Source organism: Carassius carassius, chromosome 46, assembly GCF_963082965.1.
Source record: "Carassius carassius chromosome 46, fCarCar2.1, whole genome shotgun sequence".
Classification (NCBI taxonomy): Eukaryota; Metazoa; Chordata; class Actinopteri; order Cypriniformes; family Cyprinidae; genus Carassius; species Carassius carassius.
In genome coordinates, this window is record NC_081800.1 from 21,577,161 (window position 1) to 21,604,140 (window position 26,980).

General features: G+C 36.9%; 4 protein-coding genes across 6 annotated transcripts in view; 2 read left to right on the forward strand and 2 right to left on the reverse strand.

Moving 5' to 3' along the window:
- Positions 1-1,149: 1,149 nt before the first annotated feature.
- Positions 1,150-26,980, reverse strand: part of LOC132129177 (transmembrane protein 18-like) — a 386,729-nt gene continuing 360,898 nt past the window's right edge. The window contains exons 2-6 of one of the 2 annotated variants that reach the window (XM_059540667.1): positions 4,605-4,713; positions 4,332-4,449; positions 4,071-4,125; positions 1,770-1,863; positions 1,150-1,641 (exon numbers count right to left, since the gene is read on the reverse strand). In XM_059540667.1, the coding sequence (XP_059396650.1) occupies positions 1,546-1,641; positions 1,770-1,863; positions 4,071-4,125; positions 4,332-4,449; positions 4,605-4,697 (456 nt within the window). In that variant the 5' untranslated portion in view covers positions 4,698-4,713 and the 3' untranslated portion in view covers positions 1,150-1,545. Of the gene's footprint in view, positions 1,642-1,769; positions 1,864-4,070; positions 4,126-4,331; positions 4,450-4,604; positions 4,795-26,980 lie in introns of those variants that run through there. The other variant, XM_059540666.1, reaches the window with a different exon arrangement.
- On the forward strand, positions 6,026-13,741 carry ccnt1 (cyclin T1). 2 transcript variants are annotated; one of them, XM_059540649.1, is made up of 9 exons: positions 6,028-6,254; positions 7,042-7,123; positions 7,217-7,345; positions 9,348-9,408; positions 10,649-10,711; positions 10,829-10,874; positions 11,114-11,277; positions 11,530-11,600; positions 11,860-13,741. In XM_059540649.1, exons 1-9 carry the CDS (start codon positions 6,085-6,087, stop codon positions 13,093-13,095), a joined length of 2,022 nt encoding a protein of 673 aa, XP_059396632.1. In that variant the 5' UTR covers positions 6,028-6,084; the 3' UTR covers positions 13,096-13,741. The 2 variants fall into 2 exon arrangements, with proteins under 2 accessions (XP_059396631.1, XP_059396632.1); XM_059540648.1 differs by having other exon boundaries at positions 6,026-6,254; positions 10,649-10,874.
- Positions 16,710-22,256, forward strand: pmelb (premelanosome protein b). The gene is given in 13 exon segments (XM_059541154.1): positions 16,710-16,779; positions 17,635-17,693; positions 17,695-17,749; positions 18,210-18,356; positions 18,451-18,591; positions 18,663-18,829; positions 18,924-19,284; positions 20,232-20,423; positions 20,582-20,722; positions 20,807-20,912; positions 20,993-21,198; positions 21,301-21,394; positions 21,588-22,256. Coding segments are annotated over 13 exon segments (1,863 nt in total). The 5' UTR covers positions 16,710-16,724; the 3' UTR covers positions 21,727-22,256.
- LOC132129523 (tubulin alpha-1B chain) lies at positions 22,380-25,991 on the reverse strand. Its single transcript, XM_059541153.1, has 4 exons — positions 25,844-25,991; positions 23,885-24,107; positions 23,647-23,795; positions 22,380-23,565 (listed from the first exon to the last, which is right to left on the reverse strand). The coding sequence occupies exons 1-4, from the start codon at positions 25,844-25,846 to the stop codon at positions 22,585-22,587; spliced, it is 1,356 nt and encodes a 451-aa protein (XP_059397136.1). The 5' UTR covers positions 25,847-25,991; the 3' UTR covers positions 22,380-22,584.

Sequence of the window (26,980 nt, forward strand, 5' to 3'; positions counted from 1 at the left end):
GGAAGATATTTTGTTTAAAAAAAATCTTCTCTTTTACTTTTTTTCTAATTTAATACTTTTTTCATTGCAAATGATATGATATGCATAATAATTTGTGTGAAAGTTAACTAATCTTAATGTATAAATATTATCATTAAAATATTAAAGGAATAGTTGACAAATGATATTTTGTTGAAAATGTACTCAGCCTCAGGCTTTGCAAGATGTAGATGAGTTTGTTTCTTCATTGGAACAGATTTGGAGGAAAGTAGCATTCGATCACATGCTCACCGATGAATCCTCTGCAGTGAATGGGTGCAGTCAGAATGAGAGTCCAAACAACTGATAAAAACATCGCAATAATCCACAAGTAACACACTCAACTCCAGTCCATCAATTATCATCTTGTAAAGAGAAAAGATTAAGTTTGTAAGAAATAAATCAAACATGTTTTTAACTTCAAACGGTTGCATCTGGTTAAAAAATTGTCTTCTATCCATAATATTGCTACCTCTAGTACAAAAAAACTATTCTGAATCAGGAGAGAAATGTGCACAGAACTAGCACTCTTCTAGTTCTAGACAAATATGTCGGTGGGTTTTGATGTGAGAGGACAACTGGAGATGGACTCTTTCACTGGATAAATCATTATTATGAATTATGGACTTGTATTTTAGCTGAAAGCAATGGTTTGATATTAAAATGCATTAATGGTGAACTTGTTTCTTACAAACATGGAATTTAGTTTAGAGTTTAAAGTAATCAATACCATAGTATAAATACAGCTGACTTACCATTATCCATTGATGGTTTATCAGCATCCCTCCTCCACCCCATCTCCCCAATTCAAGTTCACTTTACAACTAGACGGGGAAGGGGGGGGGGTACTCTAGGTTCAGGCCATTCCCGAGCTCGGAGCCCTTCCCCGGACAGCACGCCAAATACGCATACCATACCGCCGCTAATTATATGTAAGCGTGAAAACTTCGTGAATCAACATCTTGGAAAGTTTGAGGGTGAGTAAAGGTTTTTTGGGTTGACCTTTTGGGTTGATCCAGGGTCACATATAATTAATCTAAATAAAATGTATTTTCAATGTGGTCTTAGAGTTAAGGTGTCGTGCATCTCAGTCTTTGATGTAACACGGGAAGATATTCACACTGATATCTATAAAAAAAAAACAACAATTTATTTTACTTGTATAAATACACAATTTACATGTTCGACACTCAGAAACAGGTTTTTATCCATTCAGTGTTAACAACAGACAAATAAGCAATATTGAGCTCTGGAATGGTTAACATGTACACAAAGCAGTTGCATAATACAGTTGATGGCTTTTCCCAACAGATTCCATAAAATTGTGATTTTTATAAAAATCACATGTTCCATTGAGTATCTGCTAGCAGATGGAGTTATCGTCCATCAGCAATCTGAAATAACACTTAAGAACCTTCGCACCACATATTTTCTAATGATCACCCTGTACTAAACAGTCTTTTCGTTCACTATATCTGCACTCCACCACTGCACATTATGAAATGGAGCACATCCTGTTCATGTCTTCTATTGCATTTTCTTGCTCTCTCTTGCTGCTTTTCTTTTTAACTGCCGTATCTTCAATTCTGTCATGGTTGAGAAGGTCCTCCACACCCACACAGCCTAAAACACAAAAACTGAGTTTAAATCAAAGGGCAAAATATTAACATACTCTGTAAAAAGAATCAGATGAAATACATATTTGAGTGTTCTATATTAAAGACTATTCTAAAAGAAAAAAAAATACTTACCACAATAACAACAGTGTTGAGCAAGAGCGGGACTGAGTATACTAGTGATATGAACATTCCTTTTGAATCAAAGTATTGGAACTTTGAAAAAGACCTAAAAACAAAATGCAGTCACATTAAGTATAACAAAGTAAACATAAAATCATAACAGGGGGTTATGATGGACTTTAGACTTAGACTTTAGACTTTATTTGTCCCCATAGGGCAATTGGTTTTGCAGCAAGATAAAAACAGAACAGTCACAGATGCACAAATACAAGACAAAAACACATAAGAAATACTTAATGTAACAGGCCCTTGTTAAAGTAAAATCTGACAATTTCATACTATAGCAACATTTCCATAACCATCCCCATTTCAGCAACAACATCATCAAAAACAAGCAATACTATACATATTATAATAATAATAACCCCATCACTATTTAATAGTTATAGTCTGTCTACTCCTCCGGGCTGAATTCATAAACAAGATGGCTCTCGGGACGAATGAATGCTTATATCTGTTATTCTTCACTGGAGGTAATCTGTACCGAGACCCGGAAGGCAATATCTGGAACTCAGAATGAAGGGGGTGGGAGCTATCAGAGATAACTGCGTTGGCCTTCCTAACTACCTGTCTATCATACAGGACAGAAAGGCTACTCTGCTGGACACCTATAATTTTACTACTGACCTTCACTATATTGGAAAGGGCAGTTTTGGCCTTGACAGTGAGACTACCATACCAGCAAATTAATGAGAATGTTAAAACAGACTCAATGTATGATTTCTAAAAAAGGGTCATGAGAGTCTTATCAACACGAAATTTTGACAATTTGGGAAGACAAAACGGTCTTTGTTGGCCTCTTTTGCAAAGCATTTCAGTGTTAGAGGTAAAAGTTAACTTATTGTCGATCAAACTGCCTAGATACTTGTATGTTTCTACGAATTCCACCATCTTCCCATTTATAATAGTGGTCTGTGGAGTTGATGACTTTCGCCTAAAATCAATCTGCATATCCTTTGTCTTTTCGAAAATATCCTATCACACCAAAGTGCAAAATCATCCACAACAGGACCATGGTCACTTTCTTCATTAGAGAGGAGACTGACAATAGCAGAGTCATCTGCAAATTTTAAAATATGTCTATTTTCATGCTGGCTGCGGCAATCGTCAGAATAAAGAATATAAAGGAGAGGTGAGAGGACACACCCCTGAGGAGACCCAGTGGATGATGACATCTCCTCAGACAAGCAACCATTCACCCTCACTCTCGGAGTTCTGTCGGTTAAAAAATCAAGAATCCATCCCACAATATTAAAATCGAGGTCAAAGTTCTTTAAGAGCTTATCAACTAAAATATGTGGTTGGATTGTATTAAAAGCCGATGAAAAATCAACAAATAAAATCCTTGCGTGTGTTTTACTACCTTCAAGATGTTTGAATAGTAAGTTTAACAAGGTAGTAGTGGCATCATCTACCCCTCGCTTAGCCCTATAAGCGAACTGTAGTGGATCTAGGAGATTCTCTGTTTTTGTAAGTATGACTTTTTTAACCAGTTTTTCAAAACACTTCATGACTAAGGAGGTCAGAGCTACTGGCCTAAAGTCATTTAATAATTTTGGATGATTTAGTTTGGCCACTGGAATAACTGTTGACTGTTTCCATATGTTCGGCACTCTCTGTTGCTCTAGGGACATCTGGAAAATATAATGAAAAATTGGACCTAACTGCTCTGCACAAGAGATGAGCAGGCGACTGCTTATATTGTCAGGCCCAGGGCTTTTTTTCTGATCTGGAGTGCTTAAACATATTGACCACAGCTTGTTCGTCAAAAAAGGGGACAACACCATTTCCAGATAAATGTGATTTCTGTTCTAAAATAACATTACTAAAATTAGTGGTATCAAACCTCAAATAAAATTTGTTTAGCTCTGTTGCAAGCAAACTGTCACAACTAAAACCTTCTAACACAACCTTGACATTCTTTTCTCTCCTGGTGCCGATAACCGTTCTCATACCATCCCAGGCTGAACGTAAATTCCTACCACCAAAGTCTTTCTCTATTTTTTCTTTGTAACCCTGCTTTGCCCTCCTTATTTCACTTCTTATTTCCTTTTTCAACTTATTCAATTCTAAAAAGTTTCCTTCCCTAAATGCCTGCATCTTTTTGTTTAGCAACAGCTTTAGTGATTTCCTTACCCATGGCTTATTGTTTGGATATAACTGTACAATTTTATCAGGGATTACATTATCAACACAGTAGGAAGCATAACAACTAACAACATCTGTAAGATCATTTGATGGGGATATAATCACCTCCAATTCATTGCTGCCAGCTCGTTCAGGTATTCTGCACTGTAAACCATTGCAACTGCAAAAGATGAAAATGTCATCTGGTAAATCTATAATTAACTTTTACTATAATTAAATATAACTTATATTTAGAATGCCTTCACAATTAAGAAAACACATTGTGTTTGTTTTAATGGAATCTTCTCAGAAAATTAATGCTTTGTTTTTCCATTCTAAATTCTATAAATTTACCCTGAAAGCATTTTTTTCGATGCAAAAACTCACCCATCAGGAGAAAATGACAGATCTGTAGGCGGTAGAATTTGCAGGACAGAATGGTGAAAGCAAAACACAAGACGTGAAAGACCAGCAGACCCATCAGCCAGGGTTCAGACCAGTCAACCTGGAAACCAGTTCACAAGATTATTACTAGTTCTTCTTAGGTACAAAAAAAGTTTTCTTCACTTAATCTACGTGACCTACATGAAAAATACCCGAGAACCTGGATTAGCCTTATGTGAACCTTAAAAAGAGAATTTAATTTTGCTGTAAACTTACAGACTGTAGAAAGCTCCATAATGATGTGATGCGAACATTGCTGAATCCATCGATTGGAATGGCGCTGATATTTTTAGCTTTGGTCTCGGTCATTTTATTTGACTGCACGCTACTGTATATTAGCAGCTAAACCACACGCAACATAAACACTTCCGCATTCGTCACGGTCTTTCTCTCTAGGTTCACCAATGGAAGGCGACATCAGTTGATGCTGACGTGCAAGTATATTGTTGTTACATATTGATTATTATTACGTATAAAAAAAATTTAAGAGTGGTTTTGAAATAAAAATAGATGTTTTAAAAACCCGCATCGGGTTAAAAGCATAGACCGTATATAAACAGGTTAAAAGGAACAAAAAAAGGAACAATCGAAAATCCAAAATAAAAGTCACATGGAATCCTGTATTTATAACAAGGTTGGATTGTGATGCTCAACCTACTTAAAAAATGAAACCGCAAGAATGTATGATTATCACACATAAAGACTTACAGAAAATGGTACTATTAAATGTCAAAGAAAATGTAAATACAGCTGATATATTTGTATATATATTTTAATAAATCTGATACAATATCCAAACGCTCTATCAGAAATGAAGAATAAAAAGCTTGGATATTGTTGGATTTAGTTGAAAAAATACATAATTTATTGTAAATATATTTTAATATAATGTATTATAATATTTCTATTCGTGGTAATTTTGTACTTACGGATATGAAAGTTGTATGTGTGTGTTTGGGAGGTTAGAATAAATTATTTTGAGACTGTGCTGATATTTTTATTATGTATTTATTTATTTATTTATTTTTATTTCATTTTATTTTATTATTTTATAATTCACTAGTATTTAAATGCTTAAAAACAAGACTAGTAAGACTAGTCTTAAAGGGACTTTGGTGCCCATGATGCTTTTATAATGTTGAATAAGTTCATTGTAAATTGAATGCCATCTTATAATATTTTTGGTACATAAAAATAATTTGTGAATGGCTTTTTGTGTGTTTGATATTCTATTTTATATATATATATATATATATATATATATATATATATATATATATATATATATATATATATATATATATATATATATATATATATATTTAACTCGTTTCAAAGTTGTGTGCTCGGTGGTCTGTTAATTCTGTTTTTTTTTTTTAAGAAAATCATTTAATTTGTTAAAAACCAAGCTGAATCTAAAATGATTTTGCATTAATGTATAATTTATGTATTTGTGTATAATTTACATTTCTTGAAATAACATATCCTTATATCGGGGTATCTTTAGATTTGTAATCGGCATAAATATAAATAAATAAATGATTAACTGTAATTTATGGATGCATTTGGAAAAGAAAGATAATTTTGTGTCCGTTCTGAACGGGTTAAGGTCAAATGATACAGCAGTCGCATTCCAGCCGGCGATGACGCGCTTCCTGTGACGCAGTGAGATTTTAAAACATTGTCCTTCTCAGTAATGGCGGCTTCGTTCCCTTCGCTTTCGCTAAATAACAATAAATGGTACTTCACGCGCGAACAAATCGAAAACAGCCCATCTCGCCGAGCGGGACTTGATCCCGACAAAGAGCTCTCATACCGACAGCAAGCTGCTAACCTGCTGCAGGACATGGGACAGCGGCTCAACGTGTATCTTTTTCAGTTTGTGAGGCGTCGTTCTCGGCAGCTGCTCTAAGGAGTCTGACGCCGGTTCGGGCGGCTTGTGTGGTGTTGAGTTTCAGCATTATAATGACCTGAAACAGCTCTACCAGTAAACACGCCTTTTGTGTTGTGAAACTTGTGGATTAAGGCGAACGGAATAAAATATTTCTGTCCCCGTTTTGTGTTTTATTTTTTGTTGGTTTCGTTTAGGCCGCAGGGCCTAGCTGGAGGTGTCTTTCCTGCTGAACAATAGCGCAGCCGGTGTCACTGCCATTCCCACTCTCCATTTTCCACAATTTTCTTCATTATACCATTTGTTTACACTTTAGTGTTAGATTTATATGATATTTATGCCATTCCAAACATATATCCGTTAGTATTATTTAAACATATCTTGACTTGCCCTGCTTGAGAGAAGTTCTAATACAGTATTAGAATATATAACGTCCATAATAGGTTTTATTTTAGGTTAATGATGTTCCATAGATTAAAAGAAAGTAGTTGAATTATTTTTCTTTTGGTAGGAATAAGTGCTTTCACTTTTACATTTGAATAATGGTGCTGATGTGTCTACAATTAAACGATAGTACCTCTAATTATTTAAAATACAAGAATTTAATGAAAATATGCAGCATGTTGCTCAATAAATTTTGGCTGGACATGCTCTCCTAAATATCAATACTAGTTATGATCATTTTGAAATACTGAGGTTGTTGAGTTGAGCTGTTTTTCTTAAATGCTTTTAGTGTTACAATCCTTAACTTTGTACTATTAGGTCTCAACTTACAATTAACACTGCCATTGTGTATATGCATCGGTTCTACATGATCCAGTCCTTCACTCGCTTCCACCGGAATGTATGTCCTTTATTCTTCCACAAGCTTTTTATAAAACAGTTGGCAGCATTGGACGGGACTCTAACCTCTCTGTTTCTGTCATGTGCTGTCCAGGTGATTGCTCCTGCAGCTCTCTTTTTAGCCGCCAAAGTGGAAGAACAGCCCCGCAAGCTAGAGCATGTGATTAAGGTGACCCATGCATGTCTCAATCCTCAGGACCCATCACCAGACACCAGGAGTGATGTAAGTAATGATAGTATCTATATGACATGGCCTTTAAACCATATGTGAGAGTCACTGGTTTCACATACTTTGTTTAAATGGAACTTATTAGAGTTCAGTTCTTCTTGACCATATTTTCCTTAAAAAAAATGTTTCTTATTTTTTTTAACCATTTCTTAAAGGGATAGTTCACCCAAAAATATGTCGTCATTTACTCTCTCATGTCGTTTCAAACCTGTATAACATTAGCCGCGTTTCCATTGTCGGGCCAAAAGTATGCGTGCTAGTACGTGCCAGGGCCAGTCGCGTTTCCACTGTCACTTCAGGTGCTTGATCGTGCCTCGTCGGTGCTTCCTTGGGGCCAACGGCTTGGGTTTTTTGGCCGGACGAAAACTTTGGGCCAAAGCAGGCCAGCTGAGGCTAGAGGAGTGGTTCTGAACAAAGGTGGAGTTGCTCCGAGTCTGTAGAGAGTCAGCGCCGTAGATCATTTCAGAAAGATAACCGCTATAACACCAGCATTAAAAACTTTTTAAAATAAGTTGAGCTCAAAACTAATTTTCAGTCAGCAGTGAGTTTTTGAAATAACTTTATCCGATGTGGATTATAATCACCATACAAGGCAGAAATATTTATAAGCGATGCAAAAGACTATGCACGCTAGGCATTAACGTTATCATAGTAAACATGGTAAATGCGACCACTTGAAGAAATCAGATGTCAGCTTATATTCTCTATCACAATCATGTATTTATTTAGTAACATATTTTATCTGTCATAAGTCTCGTCTCGAGAGTTGAGCTCCGCGTAGCCTATGTCATAAAAATATAATTATGTTTTTTGTTTGGGAGCTTTTATGAAAATATAGAAAAATACTATTTTTTCTAAATGCAGTGTTTATAGGCTACTGTGACCAACTCGACTGAATATGCAGGCTATGTTCACAAAGCTTTATTTCTGTGTGACTAATTTTCAATCCTGACAAATTAATTCATTATGATGAATATATCACTTATTATAGTAAAACATCAATGCTTTTGGATTTAAATATTTAACAAAGCATGCAAACAAACAGCTCCTTTTATAGTGTTTGTTTTGTGATCGCGTTATTTCCAGTGAATTATTTCTTATTAGTTTTCTGATAATTGCATGACGTTATTCCTGAGAGGTGTGTAAAGGGCGGGTTTTATTGAAGCACAGTGGAGCTTCTGGTCTGATGATGAAAACACCGCGCTATTTTGGCCTCTGTGCTACAGGTCCGAGTGTATTAGCTCCATCTGGCCCGTTTAAAGCACTGGCTTGGACTGGCCCAATAGTGGAAAAGCGGCTATTGTTACATTTGTGGAACATAAAAGATATTTTGATGCAGGCATGTTGGTAATCAAACATGTTGCCACAGACCTCCATTGTATGAACAAAAAACTACTGAGATATTTCTCAAATATCTTCTTTTATGTTCAACTGAAGTCATACAGGTCTGAAATGACATGAGGGAGAGTAAATGAAAGGAATAATTCCATAAAGAAATAGTTTACTTTCCAGTGTCTTCAATGAATAGTGGGATTTCAGTTTTTTGAGAAACATAAACTCTTTTTGTTTTTTTTGTCTGTAATATTTTGGCTTGACAAAAATTCTTCACTCTCACTTTATAACTGATATCAGATCAATATTTGTATCAACTAATCTAAAATATCAAATGTAATCACAAGCAGCTGAACTACAGCATCAACCATAACATTGCTTTTCTTTTGAACAGGTTGTGTAATCCACATATTTCTATATTTTCTGCTGAATTGATCTCATTTTTTTCCCTCTTAGGTTGGATGTGTGTAAACTTTCTTCAGTCTTTATCTGTTGTCTTAGTCTGCACTAACTATGATATTAATGAATTGAAAGGACATAACTTGTATGATAAGGTGATTGGCTTGGTGCAAAAAGAGGGTCATGATAATTTGATCAGAACGAGTGAGCATGTAGTCATGACCAACAGACCATGTGAGTAACCTGCCTGTCCTCTCAATCTCAGACATACCTGCAACAAGCCCAAGACCTGGTCATTCTTGAGAGCATTATACTCCAGACCCTGGGTAAGTTTGGAAGGGCAAGAATGGGTCAGTGAATCACCATACTAGAGAGATGCACCGAATAACCACATTTACTCTCATTCACTGCTAATTCCCAGGAGTCGACAGGTCTATTATAAGCTCTTCTTTAAGAGCCATACTACTGTAACCTTTTTTCATTTTTATTTCCATGTCAATCTGGCAATGCACCCTTCCTGTGTGTGGTTTCTCAGTGCTATCAGTTTTGTGTGTCAATCTTAGTATATCTTGAGTCCACTGGAAATGTCAAAACTTCTGGTATTAAATAAAAAAAAAAACCTGTAACATTTTTTTTTTTTTTCTGCAGTATCAGTACCAAGTACCAACCTCAATCTGCTTAAATCTTAATTTATCTTTTAATGTATATTTAGTTGACCCTGTCAACTAAAACAGTTTTACAGTGTTTCTGCATGTCTTAAAAAGTCGTGATTCACCTTTCCACAAAAAGGCCAAAAATTGTCTTAAATTGAAGCAGAAAGTCTTATATTCATAAGTCATGGCATTAAATGTTGCATGCCCTGCAAAAAACGAATAGCGGAAGATACAATAAAAATTTATTTTCATATTCTACTGGTCGGAAGCGGAGCTATACAAGCATTTCTTTGTTTGTTTTTTTAAATAAATGTAAATGGATATTTATATAATTTTTTAAAACTCTGAAGTATTGTTAACACAAGACTTTTACATTATAGGCCATATTATTTTTTTAAATTATTTCAGTTTTCTTAAAATTGTCTTTACTTGGTCTTAACATTTTTTTAAAATCTGCTTTCATAAGATACGCAGAAACGCTGTTTTATCTTCAGTGGCATTTAGTCTTCAAATCTCTCTCATTGTTATGAAATTGTTGCTGTGAATATCTATTCTTTTTTTTTTTTTTTCTTTTTTTTTTAGGATTGTGTGCAATAGCATAATAGTTTTACAGCATATTAAATCAGGAGATGATAATGGTATCAACATCTGACATAATATCCTCCAGTTTGGAAAATACTCTTCTGGTGCCCATAATGGTCATTTGTTTTGAAAATTTTGACTATAACCAAATCGCCCAACAGGCCACTTGCTTGGAGCTCAAAGATATTTCACCAGTCAAGTACAGGAAGACCCATGTTTGTGATTCACTCACTCATCGCGTAAATTGTGTGTGGGGGCTTCACGTCTGAAGAGTCATTATTGTTCAAATCAACACTAAAAGTCCCTCTCTCGTCTGCTTTCTTCCTTGCAGCTTTTGAGATCACCATTGATCATCCCCACACACATGTTGTCAAGTGTACCCAGCTTGTGCGAGGTGAGAACCACCTGCTCACTATAAACTGTGCTTCGTATTGCTCAGTTATGGGTACTTCTAGCTCACCAAGATCAAAGATTTCACGTCTTGATTATGAGCTTCCCTTTGTTGTTCCAGCGAGTAAGGATTTGGCTCAAACCTCATATTTCATGGCAACAAACAGGTATGTTGATGTTCAGATGTGTAAACTACCAGAACTGTAATCTGGCTTGATCAGTTTATCAAAGGCTACATTTTTTCTACAAATTAGATTACAAAAGCTAAAATTAAGACTTATTTTTGAAGTAAAGGCCTTACTTTTGAATGCTAGTGTATTTATTACTGTAGCGTAACAATACTGTTAAATGTTTTTTTGTTTGTTCTCATGTGTTTTGGTGTTTATGGGTTCTCTTTTTGCTGCAGTCTCCACTTGACCACATTCTGCCTGCAGTACAGCCCGCCCATCGTAGCTTGTGTTTGTATTCATCTGGCTTGCAAATGGTCCAACTGGGAGATTCCGGTTTCCACAGATGGCAAACACTGGTGGGAGTATGTTGACCCCACGGTGACCCTTGAGCTGTTGGATGGTACGTGATTTTCTTTTGAAATGGCAATTGTCTATCAAATACAGGGAAAGTTTAATACTAGATATTTAGATAAGGATATGATGTTTGTTTCATTGTTTAAAAACATAGTTTATTTAATTCAGTTTACTGCATTGTAACCTTGAAATAGATTTTTGGGTCTTACCAGGAAAATGATTTATATAGCTTTTTAAATGAATTTTTCAAGACTTATGCTTTCCTTAAGTCCTAAAGATTTTGATAATGATTTCACAGAGCTCACACATGAGTTCCTGCAGATCTTGGAGAAGACGCCCAGCCGCTTAAAACGCATCAGAAACTGGAAAGTAAGTCAGTTTGCCTTCATTTTCTATATTTTTTAAAATTGTTAATTAAATTTTATTTTAATTTTTATTTTTATTACTAGAAAGTTCAAAAGAGCAGCTTTTAATTGAAATATAAATCTTTTATAATGTCTTTGTTTTATGCATTCCTGCTGAATAAAATCATTAATTTCTTTCTTACCAAAAAACTTTCCCTCTGTAGTCTGTTTTGATCATACAAATTTCATCTTCATAATTTATTTTCTTGTTTGTTGTGACTCAGGCTGCAGGTCAAACTACCAAGAAATCAAAAGTGCAAGATGGTGATCAGTCAGAAGCCATTTTGAACATGATCTCCATGGCATCGTCCGACACTACATTGGCCGGGCTGATGAGCCTCTCCGCCCCACCCTCCGTTTCCTCCGTGGACTCCTCAGCTGACGACCTTAGCGCTGCTCCCTCATCCCAACACTGGCAGCCTCCTGCCAAGGAGCAGCCCTCCACCAATGAGCTTCACGCACCTGCTAAGATGTCTCTGAGCGAGTATCGGGTGAAGCATGCAGATGAGCTGGCAGCGCAGAAGCGGAATTTGGTGAATATGGAGGCTAGTGTGAAACAGGGATATGCCACTGCCGCCCAGGCCCTCATGAACCAGCAGAGGAAGGAGAAGCACCATCACCACCAGCAGTCCACCTCTAGTTCCTCAGACCAAAATAACCCCTCACCTATCGTCCTGAAGATCCCACTGGACGAACGAACAGAACGTAGTTCCATAAAAATGCGCTTGCCAGGCCAATCAGGCAGCGGTGGAAACAGCAGCAGTAGCAGCAGTCGAGGGTACGACTCGGATATTAAAGTGCGGATTCGGGTTCCAGAAAGGCGTAGCGGGTCCGGTGAAGATGGGAAAACTCGCGAGAAGCACCGAGAGCGGTCCAACCACCATCACCATCATCATCACCATCACCACCACCACTCCTCCTCTTCCACCACTGGCTCTTCCTCATCCTCAGCACAAAAACACTCAAGTTCTGCCAGCGCTTCAGGAAGTACCAAAAAGATCTCAGGTGACTCTATGAGAACGAGTACTTCGTCATCCTCGTCCCGAAAAAGGACTCATCTGCCAGATGCTTCTTCTGGCACCCATCCCGCGAAAGTCAGCAAATCGACCAGAAACTCATTTCAGTTGCCGACGCTTCCTGGAGTGCCCTCCCACGCGATGGGTCAGGGCTCCGACATCCTTCCCTCGCTCCACCATCAGGGAAACTATTCACACTCCAAGTTGGACAAAGCCGACACGAACGGCCACAATACGGGCAGCCAGTCCAACGAGTACCAGGACACGTTTGACATGTTGAACTCGCTGCTCAGTGCGCAGGGGGTGCAGCCAGCACAACCTCAGATCTTTGACTATCGCTCTCAGTATGGAGAGTATCGGTATAGCAGTAGCGCTCGCGGAGGAACCCAAGCACCACCTTTACCCTCAGAACCACCTCCACCTCTGCCACCACTGCCCAAATAAACCCCTTTCACTCATCTGTCCACATACACTGATCAAATCAGTCGTCTTGGGAATCCTGGGTTCCTTTTGTGCATCTAACTTAGTGATACAGCAAAGAATTTACCTGGTGAATCTTCGCCCTCATGTTGTCTTGTGTTTTGTGCGAGCGAGTGTGTTCACAACACACATCTGTGGCAATAATGTTAAAATAGATCAAAATTTTGCAAAAAAAAAAAAAAAAAGCAAAAATGTTATTTATTGAAAAAAAAATTGTACATACTATTTTTGATGTTGCTCAATTTTATATCGGCGCTAACAGAAAAGTCGAATGGAGTTAAAGGTATGTATTACTGAATGAGAGGGATCCATTCTCCTCTTTAAAAAAAAAAGTGTAACTGAATGCAAAAAGGCAAATTTTTTTTGTTTAATGTATGGATTGCTAACAATATATGTCTTTTTTTATTGAGTATGATATTTATTATTAGCCTTTTTAAACCATAGTTATTAGCAGTCGTTGCTTGAATGCGTCAGACGATATCTGGATTTATTTTTATACTATTGTAACCTGCTTCCCAGTCTGTATTTACTTGAAATGTCGTGTATGTTTTGAGAATGGACATACAAATCCCCAATATTTGCATCAAAATGTATGTTTCTAACATATGAACAGTCACTGAAGTAATGTTTTGATTTTGTTTGGTAAATATTTGTGGTGTTTTTTTGCATTGATTCTGTAAATGACAAAACATTGACTATTTTTACATTTTTCAAAAAACAAAAACAACAATATGCCTATTTTCTGGAAATTATGTCTAGATTTATTGTTCTAGATTGAGTCAGATGCAGTCATTGTTTTAAATGGTTGTAGAATATCATGCTCATATATGATACACTATACACAACAGTATGCCCCGCTTGTACTCATTTTCATTCTTTTATTCCTGGTTTTGTTTTGTTGTTTTTATTCCCAGCATCATGAACACAAAAGCTGTAAGATACAGGCTGTTCATCATTTTATAATGTAACTGACTTCTAAATTACTTTTAAACTTGAGTGAAAATGAATCCGTGATGGGTAAAAATACAATCCAAATGAAGCATCTTTACACCAATTTTCAGTGGAGCTAACATTTTTTTGATGCTGCTTTGGTTGAAAAAAGAAAAAAAGACAACAGTGTAAGATTCATTTTGTCTGCATTTATAAACGTTTCTCATTAAAATGGTGGTTCTATTATCCATCATAGCTTCATTTTTTAACTTTAAAGGGATAGTTCACCAAAAAATATAAATTCTGTTATTTGCTCACCATAATGTTTTTCCAAACCTATATGACTTTCTTCTCCCAAAATGTATTTTGTCCATATAATGAAAGTCTATGGTGTTTGATGTTGTTTGGACCCCAAACTATCTTCATTATTGGATGACTGTCTCTTTAAATATGCTGTCTCTTGTAAGGTCTGTTAACACTCAAATCAACACTTGGAGAGTGAATTGCGAGAATGCTGACCGCTCATGTTTATTTGTTGTAATACCTCCATTTTTGAAATTGTATCAAGGTCATTTTTTTGTGTTTAGGAATGACAATAAGCCATCCGATTCTGATTCATGAAATTAAAATGGTGGGAACTTAAATGTTTTGAGCCAATCAGTTTGTACCTTTAACAAGATTGTCTCCATGTATCTTGTTTGATCATGTTTTTGTATGCAGTTAATAATGCAGATTACTTCTCTAACTGTCCTCTGAATTAATGGCATGACTTTCATTGATCAATTTACAGACAAAAAAGTGGAAGCATGAAATGACATACTGTCAGAGTAAATTTTACTTTATAGTTCTTTTAATAAGATGTTAGCAGTGATTCTGCCATCCTTTTATCGTTTTCCTGATTGTGCCTGTTGATGCTGAGGAACATTTCAGGAACATTGTGAAATTATATGAAACACTATAAGCTATAAAAAAAAATCTGTTTTTGCAGTTTTGGCATATATTCCCTATATGATGCACTCCTCATTTCCTGTCCATGTTTCTTTTATCGTTCCTAAGTAGAATTTGAAAGTTTAACATCATGGTTTAGTTTTGTGTTTGCTGGTTTCTAGTTTGGTTCAGTAAGACTGAAGAGAAGGCGTTATGTGGGTCTAATGCAATTCATGTCACCACTGTATTTTCTATGTATCTCCGTTTCAAGAATATAGCATTTTATCAAATGTATATACTGTTTTGTGTGTTTTAGTGGTACCACATGAACTCTCAGGTTTTGAATTGAATTGTTGGGGTGTTTCTTGTCAGAAATTAAGGTTTGCATTTTTGTGAACTTGGTTCCTTTTGATAAATGTGGTTGATGTACAATAATGTTTTATGAGAAACATACTTGTGGGTGTTTTTCTTATACCGATTGCAGTGTAAATTGTAATGTGACAGACGTTCTACTCATGCTTCTTGCAGTAAATTCACTTTTCAGATTTTTATACAACAAATTGACCAGTTTTGCTTCCACCTGATGTCAACACCCTCATGGTTTGCCTTTGAATTCAGTGCTGGAATAAAGAGATACAAGAATAAACAAGGAATGTTAAATGTGGCTATTTAGAACATAATTCTGAAAATCTGAGTTTATTGAATTTTTTTTTTTTTTGTGAGAGTGTTGAATACCAAATATCTGGGGAAAACAAAGAGCAAAGAGCAAGTCACAAGAGCTGCCGTAATCTTGATTAACTTTCTATTACATGCATTTTTGTTTAGCTGTTATGTGTTACTTATTGTTTTATTGATGCCTTTGTATGGAACATTGCCTGAATTATAATTGTCATAATTCAGATTTCATATTTCACCCCAAAATCTAGATAAGAATAGTAAAGCATAAAGATAATGAAGCAAAAGTCATTTTTTCCATTAAGATTTGTATTTGTTTTTTCATTGTGCAAATTATTTTGAAAATTAGGAGCATTTCCCCCCATCCTTCTTAGTCATGCAAAAAATGTGATATTTAGTTAAGTCATCCTTGATCTCGCATGACTCTGATGCTGTACAAGACATCAAGAAATTTCCTTTATTTGCATATAACATTGTTTTGAAATTGCATCTCAAAATTAAACTGCACGTTTATTTTTAGGAACAAACTTCAGAACAGTCCTTTGCATTTGTTAGGGTATCAAAAATGTTAAGATGTGGCAAAAAAAATAAAAAAGCTCAAGGTGCTTATGGCTGCTAACCCAATTAAGAAACAAATCTTTTATAAAAGCATCAGATGTCCAGCCACATGCACTGATATCACATGTAAGCATTCTCTAACTCCGTTCCACATTAAAATAAGCTCAGCTTTGAAAATGGTTTTGTAATCTCAATGTGACCCTCGAAGATACCCTAAAAAAAGCTCTAAGATGTCAAATCAATAATTTTACACTCTTAAAAAAGGGTTCTTCAGTGGTTTGTTTGCAGCACTAAGGTTCAGAACTATTATATATGTTTTAATCTTGTGTGTGTGTGTGTGTGTGTCTGTGTGTGTGTGTGTGTGTGTGTGTGTGTGTGTGTGTGTGCCTGCATGGTCTTAAGTGATGGGAGGAGCTATTCAGTCCAAGATGTAGGACGTGTCTGTATTAAGAGTGATGCCTCTGAGACTGAAATTCGTTAAGGTCCCAACAACAAGGGACGCAATGAAGCTACTTTTAAGAATCCTGATAGTGACCTGTTTGTCTGTGGCCTTAACAAGTAAGAAAACATTTTATTTATATATGATATTATTTATATTTATTGTACTATTTCATATTAATTGTATCCAGTAGCCACAGCATCATGTTCTTGTATATCATATTTTCCTGGTTATATAATGGAATTATGTTTACCAGTGTTTGTTTAGTGCATGGTTCTTTTTAACTGCATTGAAAAGAATGCTAGATATCAGGAAAGTCAAAACATTAACTATAATAGTTAATTATTTCAGTTAAAACCTGCACCAACTAAAATTCCTAAACCCTAAGGGCAGATTTCATGCTCCATGACAACATCCTGATCTCTTTGACCCCCTTAAATTCATTAAAAGTGAGAATGAGAATGTCTGGGAATTTTCCAAGATTAGTTGTAACATGCGTTGGTTAATCAGATCAAATAAGAAATAATACATTCTATAACTTGAAAAAAATACAGCATTGCCCAAGAGCATTCCTGTAATGTATATTTTGACTGGTGCAGCCCCAGGTAATTTGAGTTTCATTCATTCATAATTTTAGCATTGCATTCTGATTGTGTGTTCTGCTAGCCTATGTGCTCTGAAAGCAAGCCCCTCCTTTATGCAGTAAAGCCAAAAGTATGGTCACATGGACAGCTAACCATCACATGCACAGGATTTGGGGTAACAAGGCGAAAAGTGTGCTAAATATTTGATCCGGTCACATGGCCTGCCTCTCAATCTCTCCAGACTTTAAAGTTTGTTTAAAGTTTTTGACTTTTATAGTCAAAAGAGCTTCCAGTGTGACTTCCGATGCCTGTACTCTCAAATCATTTTCAGATTTCTCCAAATAATTTGTTTTCAATGTCCCACTTGAATGTTTTTTTACTCTGCACAAGGACAAGTTGACAGAAGCGACTCAAAATCAAGATTCAGTCAACATCAGACATGGAATACATAAGTGGTTCCCAGGGTGGAAAGATGGAGACCCACACTATAAAAACAGCTGAACGGGTAATAAAATTCACTCAAGAAGGCACATGTTGCAAATTTGTGGGTTTGATTCCCAGCGAGTGAATTGAACTGATAAAAATGTTTATCTTGAATGCAATGCAATTTGATTTACACTCATTTATTGGCATTCATGGTTCCATGAAGAACCTTTAATATTCATGGAAACTTTACATTATACAAAAGATTCTTTAAAGTGGAAAAAAGTTTTCAGATTATTCTTCACACTAAGAAAAATATATTTTTTAAGAACTGTTCACTGAAATGTTCTTTGGGGAACCTACACTGTTGAAACTAAAGGTTCTATTTTGGTATCGATGTTTTCCTTGTGGAAAAGGATATAAAGGTTCTTTGAGGAACCCAACATGGTTCTTCTATGGGATTGCAATGAAAAACAGTTTTGGAGCCTTTATTTGAGTGTACATAAAGCTTCTGTCAAATGCATAAATGTACATTTCTACAGGTGGACAACTGAAGTTTGAATTGAGAAATGATGCACCCACCTTGACCGGTGCCAAAATCACCTTCACCATTGACATTGTGTTCCCTCACAACCAGAAGGTCTTGCCAGATGGAAAAGTTGTTTGGGCAAAAAACTGCACAATCAGTGGTATGGTTCTGTCATCTTTATCTTGTTTACAAAGATGAAAATGTACATTCAGTCTTAAAAATGATGCAGAAAAATGTCAACTTCACTAATTTAGGCACACAGTTCCATGAGGGTGAGCCTGTCTATCCTGAGGAGAACTCTGTAGATGAATGGAACGCTCTGTTCTCTGATGTTCCTCTCTTTTCTAGACAAGGGGACAAGCAACCTCCCTATGTGTTTGTATGGAAAACATGGGGTAAGGAAATTACGGTACTGTGATATGCAGTTATCTAACCTACCTGACAATCCTCTATTGTGTTTTGACAGGTTAATACTGGCAGGTGTGCGACGGGCCTTCCTCATCACTGACCATCGGCACTGATGATGTTCCTCTTGGCTCTTACATGATGGATGTTGTCATTTATCACCACAGGCAAAAAGATAAATTCATCCCTATTGGATATGCATCCACACAGTTCAGTATCACCAATAAAGTGTAACCTAATGTTCATCTTTTAAGAACCACTGTCATGGTTTTATGGTGTAAGTAATGCAATACTATGTTTAATATTTGCGTTTCTAGAACAGATTCCCTTTGCGGTTTCCCTGATGCAGGTGAATGACAAAGATGAAGGCGATCAGAAATTCATCCAGAACAGAGCTGTGGCCTTCAGCATCACCCTTCACGACCCCAGCCAATACCTGAGCAAATCAGACGTGACTTTTAACTGGAACTTCGGGGATGGCAGTGGCACTGTAATCTCCAGGGAACTCACCGTCACACACACTTACACTGCAGCTGGAGCTTTCAAGCCCCAAGTTATTGTACAAGCAGTTATTCTGGATTCATCTTGTGCCACTCCACCAAACCCTCCAACTGAGGCCCGTCCCACCACCAACACCCTCACCTCTGAGAGCCCCATCCGCCCTACTGAACACTTCACTGCAGGTGCACAGCATGGTTTTGCGGTTTAGTTACAGTGGTGGACAAAGTATACAAATCATGCAAATAAGTTAAAGTTCAGATACCCTAATGAAATAATACCTCAGTAAAATAGGTGTTTTTTTTTTTTTTTTGTAAATGTATATGATCGTCCTTGTCCTCAAAGCACATGTTTAAGGAGAGAGGGGTCTAATGTCATACTGATAAAACTGATGTTATAAAGTAGTACATATACATAAAGTAGTACATAACACCAACTAGTCCTCCTCATTCTAGTATTTCATAATGAGCTTCAACAGCTCGGCCTTTCACAGCAAATTAACCATGTGTAGTAGTGTAGTAACCATGGTTTTTGGCGGATTGATTACCATTTGTATAACATTACCATGGTTAATTTGTGGTTACCATGTTTTGTGTGTGTGTGTGTGTGTGTGTGTGTGTGTGTTAAAACCATGGTTTGGCTTATTTTCGTAAGGGAATTTAGTTCACAATCAACTTACAGTCATGCAATATATGTTACATTTATAATAAGCATTACTAATATCCAGCATTAGTCACTTAATTTTCACGCCATCAGACAAATCCTTTGTTCAGTTGTTGATTGCTAATGGTTCACGTTATTTTGCTTAAAAAAAATGAAAAATCCACTGCCAGTTATAAACTGTTTCAACAGGTTCATCAGAATCGGTTCAAAATAATTTGTTCACATAAATCAGACTTCTCGGTTTCAGAGCAATTTCTGTGAAAAAGTGAAATATTATTCTTTAAAAGTTATTTAAAAATATTAGCTAAAAGTTTAATTAAAAAATTCTCTCTACTGTCCACTGTCTCACTCTTATATATTTGGCTACACTTGTGTGAAATATTAGAAGGCATGACTTAGAAAACAATCTGTGCTATTTCCAACCAGAGTAGAAGTCAAAGTACTTATAATTTACTTCATTATTCAACAGATCATGCTACCAGTCAGTCTCCAGCTCCCATTCAGAAATCCACACCAGCATCTACAATGAAGACTATTCCACCCGCACCTACAAATGGAGTTGAAACAGGATCCAGCCTTGAGAAGTTCTTTGATCTTAGATCTGCATCTGAGATGTCTGAAGCTTTGAATACTGCCACAAAGACAACACTGGAGGTAACTGGTGAGTTGCAGTTAAAAAATATTTTTAAGTTTCAGTTAATATAATTAATATAAATATAAATGAGATATTATGTAAATAAATGTACACAATAATGTCAATAATATATAATCCAAAATAATATATTAATATAATTTTAAACAAAAATCTCCAAACACCAGCCTCTGACATGGAGGTTATGATGGAGGAAGACTACATTGAAAGCCAGGCCTATGTATCAATAATAAAACGTCAGGCTCCAAACACAAATGACTGTGTGATTTACCGCTATGGATCCTTCTCAACTGATATTGAGATTGTTGGTGAGATTCCTCCCTTGAACCTTGTATTTTTATATGATATAATATAGACCTTCACTGAAGAGTAATCTACATTTGTATTCTCAGAGGGCATTGAAAGTGTGCAGATCATCCGGGTGACTGTAGCTGATGATTTTCCGCTAACACAGATAGAGCAGAATGCTGTTGATTTCACTGTTTCCTGCCAAGGAAGGTCAGTTCTGGCAAAATATTTAGCTGGAACCACAAAATACAGCCTGAAGGAAAATTCACAACCTATCCTCCTCTTTCCAGCCTCCCCACTGAAGTGTGCACTGTAGTATCGGATGCAGACTGCCATGTGCCAGTTACGACCATCTGCAATGCTGTGAACACCTCCTCAGACTGTCAACTCATCCTTCGACATTTCTTCAGTGACTCTGGGATCTTCTGTGTCAATGTGTCCATGATGAATGATGTCAGTCTCGCAGTCACAAATGCCAGGGTTAATATTAACATAGGTGAGTTATTTATTTACTATTGAAACATATAGCATTGTGCTCCAAAATGAGAACTGTGCTGTTAATTCATTTTATACGTTTCTATTTCAGTGCAAAATTTAGCAGGATCCAGGTTGACATCTGCAGAGGCCGCTGCCCTATTGTTGGGCATCTTGACTGTTGTATCAGCAATGGGTGCTGTGGTTTTTGCATATAAGTGAGTCATTCCAACACAGCGTGATATCCATGCAGTGATTTTGACTGGCATGAATTATTTATGAATTATTATGAATTTTTTAACCTGCTCCTCTAGATTTCCTAAAGCTTAATCAGTAAGCAAATTAGGGTGAACATTAACTGCTAAAACTGGTTGGAAAGCACTAACTGGTCTTGTTTTTCCACCTTTCTAGATGTCTTAAAGGGTACAAAAGGCTGACTGAGGATACTATTACATGCCAATCCAAAGACACTAGCGTGAGCTCAATGCCAGTGCCCTTCTGGAGCCTGATGATTCAGCAGAGAGTGGATCAAAAAAAAGGAGTGGTGTGAATTTTGTTCAAAATTCAAATTTAAAATAATGTTACATCAGCACTATTTTGAATAGCGTAAAAGCATTTAAACCTTCTTTTTTTTTTTTTTTTTACCTTTTTTATATGAGATTTTGTATTCTTTTACACACATATTTGAACCCAAATCATTTTCCTACAAAGGCATGTTTTAATTACATTAAATGTAATGCCTTAAATTCTAATTTAAAGAGAAAAGTTGGGCCAACCAGCATTTTTAAAGCAATTGAATAAAAAATCACAAAAGCTGCTATTACTTTCTGGTCTTTTTACCTTAGACATTGGTGTCAGATCTTCTGGATTATAAAAAAAAACCCATTTAATTAAGACTTTTTAATACAAGACCTTTTGATACCATGACCTGCTTTCCTTCATTTTTGCATACATAACGCTGCTGTAACTCATCTGCACCTTCCTTAAAAACCTAGAATGGACTTAATACCGACTGCTGAGTGACTACTAATCTACTTTTCCTTCAGCCGAATTGGTTGGAAGCCAAACCTGTCAAATGCCATAAGTTAACCCGTGGAAACTGGTTAGTAAGCAGATTACTTCTCTTGAATGCCTGGAATGCCTTAAAACAGACAGCTTATGTTAACATCCACAATAATTTTTAAAGAAATGTGCACAGATAGATTTTTTCAACATTACCACCAATTTATTCAGTCAAAATTTGGCAAGCAAATTCTACAAATCATATTCATACTGGCAATTACAATACAACAACTAATCAAGAATCCGTCTCTAACATTTAGGAGTAGACTTTACACTTGATACCTCATGTTTATCGTGTGTAAATTACCGGTCTACTGTTTTAAATTTTAGATATTTAGTGAACATTTTAATACTCCTCGCCCTCCTCTTCTCCCTCACCCTCAACAGAATCGACACCGACCTCTTCATAATCTTTCTCCAGGGCAGCCATGTCCTCTCTGGCCTCTGAGAACTCGCCCTCCTCCATACCCTCACCCACATACCAGTGCACAAAGGCACGCTTGGCATACATCAGATCGAACTTATGGTCGAGACGAGCCCAGGCCTCAGCAATGGCTGTGGTGTTGCTCAGCATGCACACGGCCCTCTGTACTTTAGCCAGATCACCACCTGGAACCACAGTGGGAGGCTGGTAGTTGATGCCAACCTTGAAACCAGTGGGACACCAGTCCACAAACTGGATGCTGCGCTTGGTCTTGATGGTGGCGATTGCGGCATTCACATCTTTGGGCACCACGTCACCACGATACAGCAGACAGCAAGCCATGTACTTGCCGTGACGTGGGTCACATTTTACCATCTGATTGGCTGGCTCAAAGCAAGCATTAGTGATTTCAGCCACAGAGAGCTGCTCATGGTAAGCTTTCTCAGCGGAGATCACTGGGGCATAGGTAGCCAATGGGAAGTGGATACGAGGATAGGGCACCAAGTTGGTCTGGAACTCTGTCAGATCAACATTGAGGGCACCATCAAACCTGAGTGAGGCTGTGATGGAGGACACAATCTGACTGATAAGCCTGTTGAGGTTGGTGTAAGTAGGACGCTCAATGTCAAGGTTCCTACGGCAAATATCATAAATGGCCTCATTGTCTACCATGAAGGCGCAGTCAGAGTGCTCTAGGGTGGTGTGGGTGGTCAGGATGGAGTTGTAAGGCTCTACCACAGCAGTGGAGACCTGAGGAGCAGGGTAGATGGAGAACTCCAGCTTAGACTTCTTGCCATAGTCGACAGACAGACGCTCCATCAGCAGAGAGGTGAAGCCAGAACCGGTTCCACCACCAAAGCTGTGGAACACCAGGAAACCCTGGAGGCCTGTGCACTGGTCGGCCTGAGAAAAAAAACAGTATGTTTATTAACCCAATATAATATATCAATAATTTTGTTTGTTTGTTCATTTGAAACTACATACCAGTTTGCGAATCCTGTCCAGCACCAGGTCAATGATTTCTTTTCCAATAGTGTAGTGACCACGGGCGTAGTTATTGGCAGCATCTTCCTTTCCTGTGATGAGCTGCTCAGGGTGGAACAGCTGACGATATGTCCCAGTGCGCACCTCATCTGGACAGACAGGTCAAGAAGAAATGTTTAAAGAACTGAGCACTTTGACACACAATTATCATAACTTAAATCAAGTCCCATTTTCTTACCAATGACAGTGGGCTCCAGGTCTACAAACACAGCCCTGGGGACGTGCTTTCCGGCTCCTGTCTCACTGAAGAAGGTGTTGAAGGAATCATCACCTCCTCCAATGGTCTTGTCACTGGGCATCTGCCCATCTGGCTGGATGCCATGCTCAAGACAATAGAGTTCCCAGCATGCATTGCCAATCTGGACTCCAGCTTGACCAACGTGGATAGAGATGCACTCACGCTGTGGAAAGGAATGGTAAATAATTCAATTAAAATGTTGCAATTTTTTTTATTAGCTTATTTGCTCTCAAGACATATACAAGGCTTCTTTTGCACCATATGTAGTTCTGTTGACCTTTGCATTTTATGAAATTTTACATTTGATTAATATTTTGGGTGCAACGATAGACACTTGACTGACATTGGATCAGAAATGTACCAAAAATGTTTAAAAGTCTTTATTTGAGATCCGAAATCCACTGTAAACAACTGCTAAAGGACAGACATGCAAGACCTGAACTAGTATAATAAAGACATAGTAGTTTACCAAAAAGGAAGAACAGAGAAAGCATTTAGTTCTCTTTATTCAAAGGGAATGAAGCAGCAGGATGGGAACAAGGCAAATATGCCCCACCCACACAGAATAGGCTTGCCAGACCATGCCTGACTAGGCATTGAAAGTGAACAATAAAAATGTTGACAGAAATCTACCTTATCCCATTTATGTCACCTCAACGGTCTATATAAGAGTATGGATTTCAATAAAAGAACAGCATTTATATTAAGAAGGTTTTTAGAAGCAGAAACTGAATTTTCTCAACGGATGTAACCAGTATTTAAAGGGAATCCAGAATGCTGCTTAATGAATATGGGATTTTAAATGTATTTATTTATCTATTTTTGTATATATATATATATTTGGTCACCACTAATCTTAAATATTTAGTTGCTCTGTTGCATTTCCCTAAAGACAGCATGATAAAAAAGACAGGTCCCAGAAATTGAATAAAAGCTAATTCATCTAAATAATAAAACGTATTAGAGAATTTTATGTAAAATCTCAGTGGAATAGCAGATAGCAGCGGTGGAACAGAACAGGAATAGAAATACATCCATCTGCTGCACAGGCCAGATATGAGCTTCTGCAGACAGCTGCAGTCCCCACCCAGTTTACTCCTCATGCTTGGGAGGAGGGGTGGATGCAAATTACAAGAAAATTCTGTCAATCTCTGACGCCAAAGAGCTCGTGACAAAAATAAATAAATAAACAATAAAAATAAATTACAATCATTCCATTTGTGCATTTTTTGTTAAGATTTTATTAAGTACCATTTATTAACTATAATACATTGTGATTTGAATTATCCTGCAATTTAATATATAATCATTTAGATAGAGATAAAGCATACTATTTTGGCTATAATTTCAATGCACATAAAAAATACAAAAATAAAATAAAATAAAAATAAATCACAATGTAAGGTGGTTTTGGAGATGCACCCTCAAAACAGGTGTATTACTAAATGTAATTTATGTTAAAGGTTTCACTATTTAATAGTGTGCATTGCAAAATGATCGTGTTATTTATAAAAGCATTTGACAAACAACGAGTAATTTCTAACATATTCTGAGGGTACCGTTATGGATGGATGAATGGATTTGATGGATGGATGAATGTAATCCTGTAGGCGAATGCAAAGGCATTTATAAACTAAATGCATGTTGCGAGGAATAATAATTTTAAGTGTGGCGTTCTTTGCATTACACTACTAAAGATTATTTAAAAAAAATAATAATCTTTTCGCGGCGTCACGTAGTTGCAATGTTGCGAGCTATTCCTCCATTTTAAGCAAAGGAAAGCCGCTCGAGTAGCTTAAAAAACAAAACACCAGACGAGGATTAAACGACTCGCACATTTATAACCGAAAACCTTTGGGGCGACGTTATTTGAAAGGGATAAAAAATAATTCTACTCACCATTTTTCTGGAGGGGATGGAGTGATGAAGCGATTATCAGCAGGCAGGGAATTTCTTTATTGTTGAGAGGATATTGTGAGTGCACAGGCAGTGAGTTGAGGATGAAGGGGAGGAACTAGAACGAGTGTGACGTCGAAACGAGGAAAGTAGATAAAACGCAGCCGTTAAAGACCGATATAAATCAGTGCAATGAATATCTGATAATGCCTTTCTGACATTTGTCGTTTTGGGATTCATCCCAGAATGTGATGGAGAGATTGAAACTTGTTATCATCCTTTAGCTTTGTAAACGTTTCCTTTCACGCAAGCAATCGAAACACAGATTTTTAGATTTTTTTTTTCCTTTTTAGAGGACAAATTTTAGTAAATTTCTCATGTCTGGATGTCCAGATATCAAATGTTTGGAGGAAAAATGTTAAGGGGTTTCGAATCAAAATATGACTTTTTGTTACAAAACAGGGCATCGTTTTCATACGTGTCTTCTGTAGAGGACATCAGGACAAACACTTTAATCAGGCATTTTGGGAAAACACAATTCAATAGGGAAAGAAATTATATTCCTATGAAATATAACATATTTTTATGAAAATTTTGCAATGTTATTACTCTAGGTTGCCATACGTCCTCTTTTCCCCAGACATGTCCTCTTTTTGGACCTAGAATAATGCATCCAGCCAGGATTTCTAAATTGCCCAAAATGTCTGGGATTCACTTATACGTTGCCATTCATCGTGTGCTTTTTGTATTAAAGTCTGTTTTCTTAATCCCCCTCCTGCTGAATTTCTAACCATAACTGACTGCTCACGCAAACTGCATCATGTAATTTTGCGCATCAAGGAGCCGCTATCAATATGGAGAGTATTTAAATAAATCTCTTATGAATGAGCGCTTGCTGTTTACTTTCAATTTGGCGATCACACGCACTCTGTGTAAAGGAAGCACATCTTAAGATCACTTATCTGTCAATCCTTCAGCATCTGTCAGTCATCTCTCTTTACTCTCGACCCATGAACAGTTAAATCTGACTCCTGCAGCTCCTGTTGCATGCAGGGTTGCCAAGTCTGCCCCTTTCCCCCACCACAATGGAATTGTTGACATATTGATCTATGTCACCTCTCCAGATTAAGTTAAGCATAA

Bases quoted from the DNA above. Each gene is read 5' to 3' on its own strand.
- LOC132129523 (XM_059541153.1), bottom strand. The intron at 23,796-23,884 runs GTAAGAAAATGG...CTGTCTGTCCAG, and splicing joins CCTGGAGCCCACTGTCATTG to ATGAGGTGCGCACTGGGACA. The intron at 23,566-23,646 runs GTATGTAGTTTC...TTTTTTTCTCAG, and splicing joins TGGACAGGATTCGCAAACTG to GCCGACCAGTGCACAGGCCT.
- ccnt1 (XM_059540648.1), top strand. From the start codon at position 6,085: ATGGCGGCTTCGTTCCCTTCGCTTTCGCTAAATAACAATAAATGGTAC. The intron at 6,255-7,041 runs GTATCTTTTTCA...TTGTACTATTAG, and splicing joins ATGGGACAGCGGCTCAACGT to GTCTCAACTTACAATTAACA. The intron at 11,278-11,529 runs GTACGTGATTTT...ATGATTTCACAG, and splicing joins GACCCTTGAGCTGTTGGATG to AGCTCACACATGAGTTCCTG.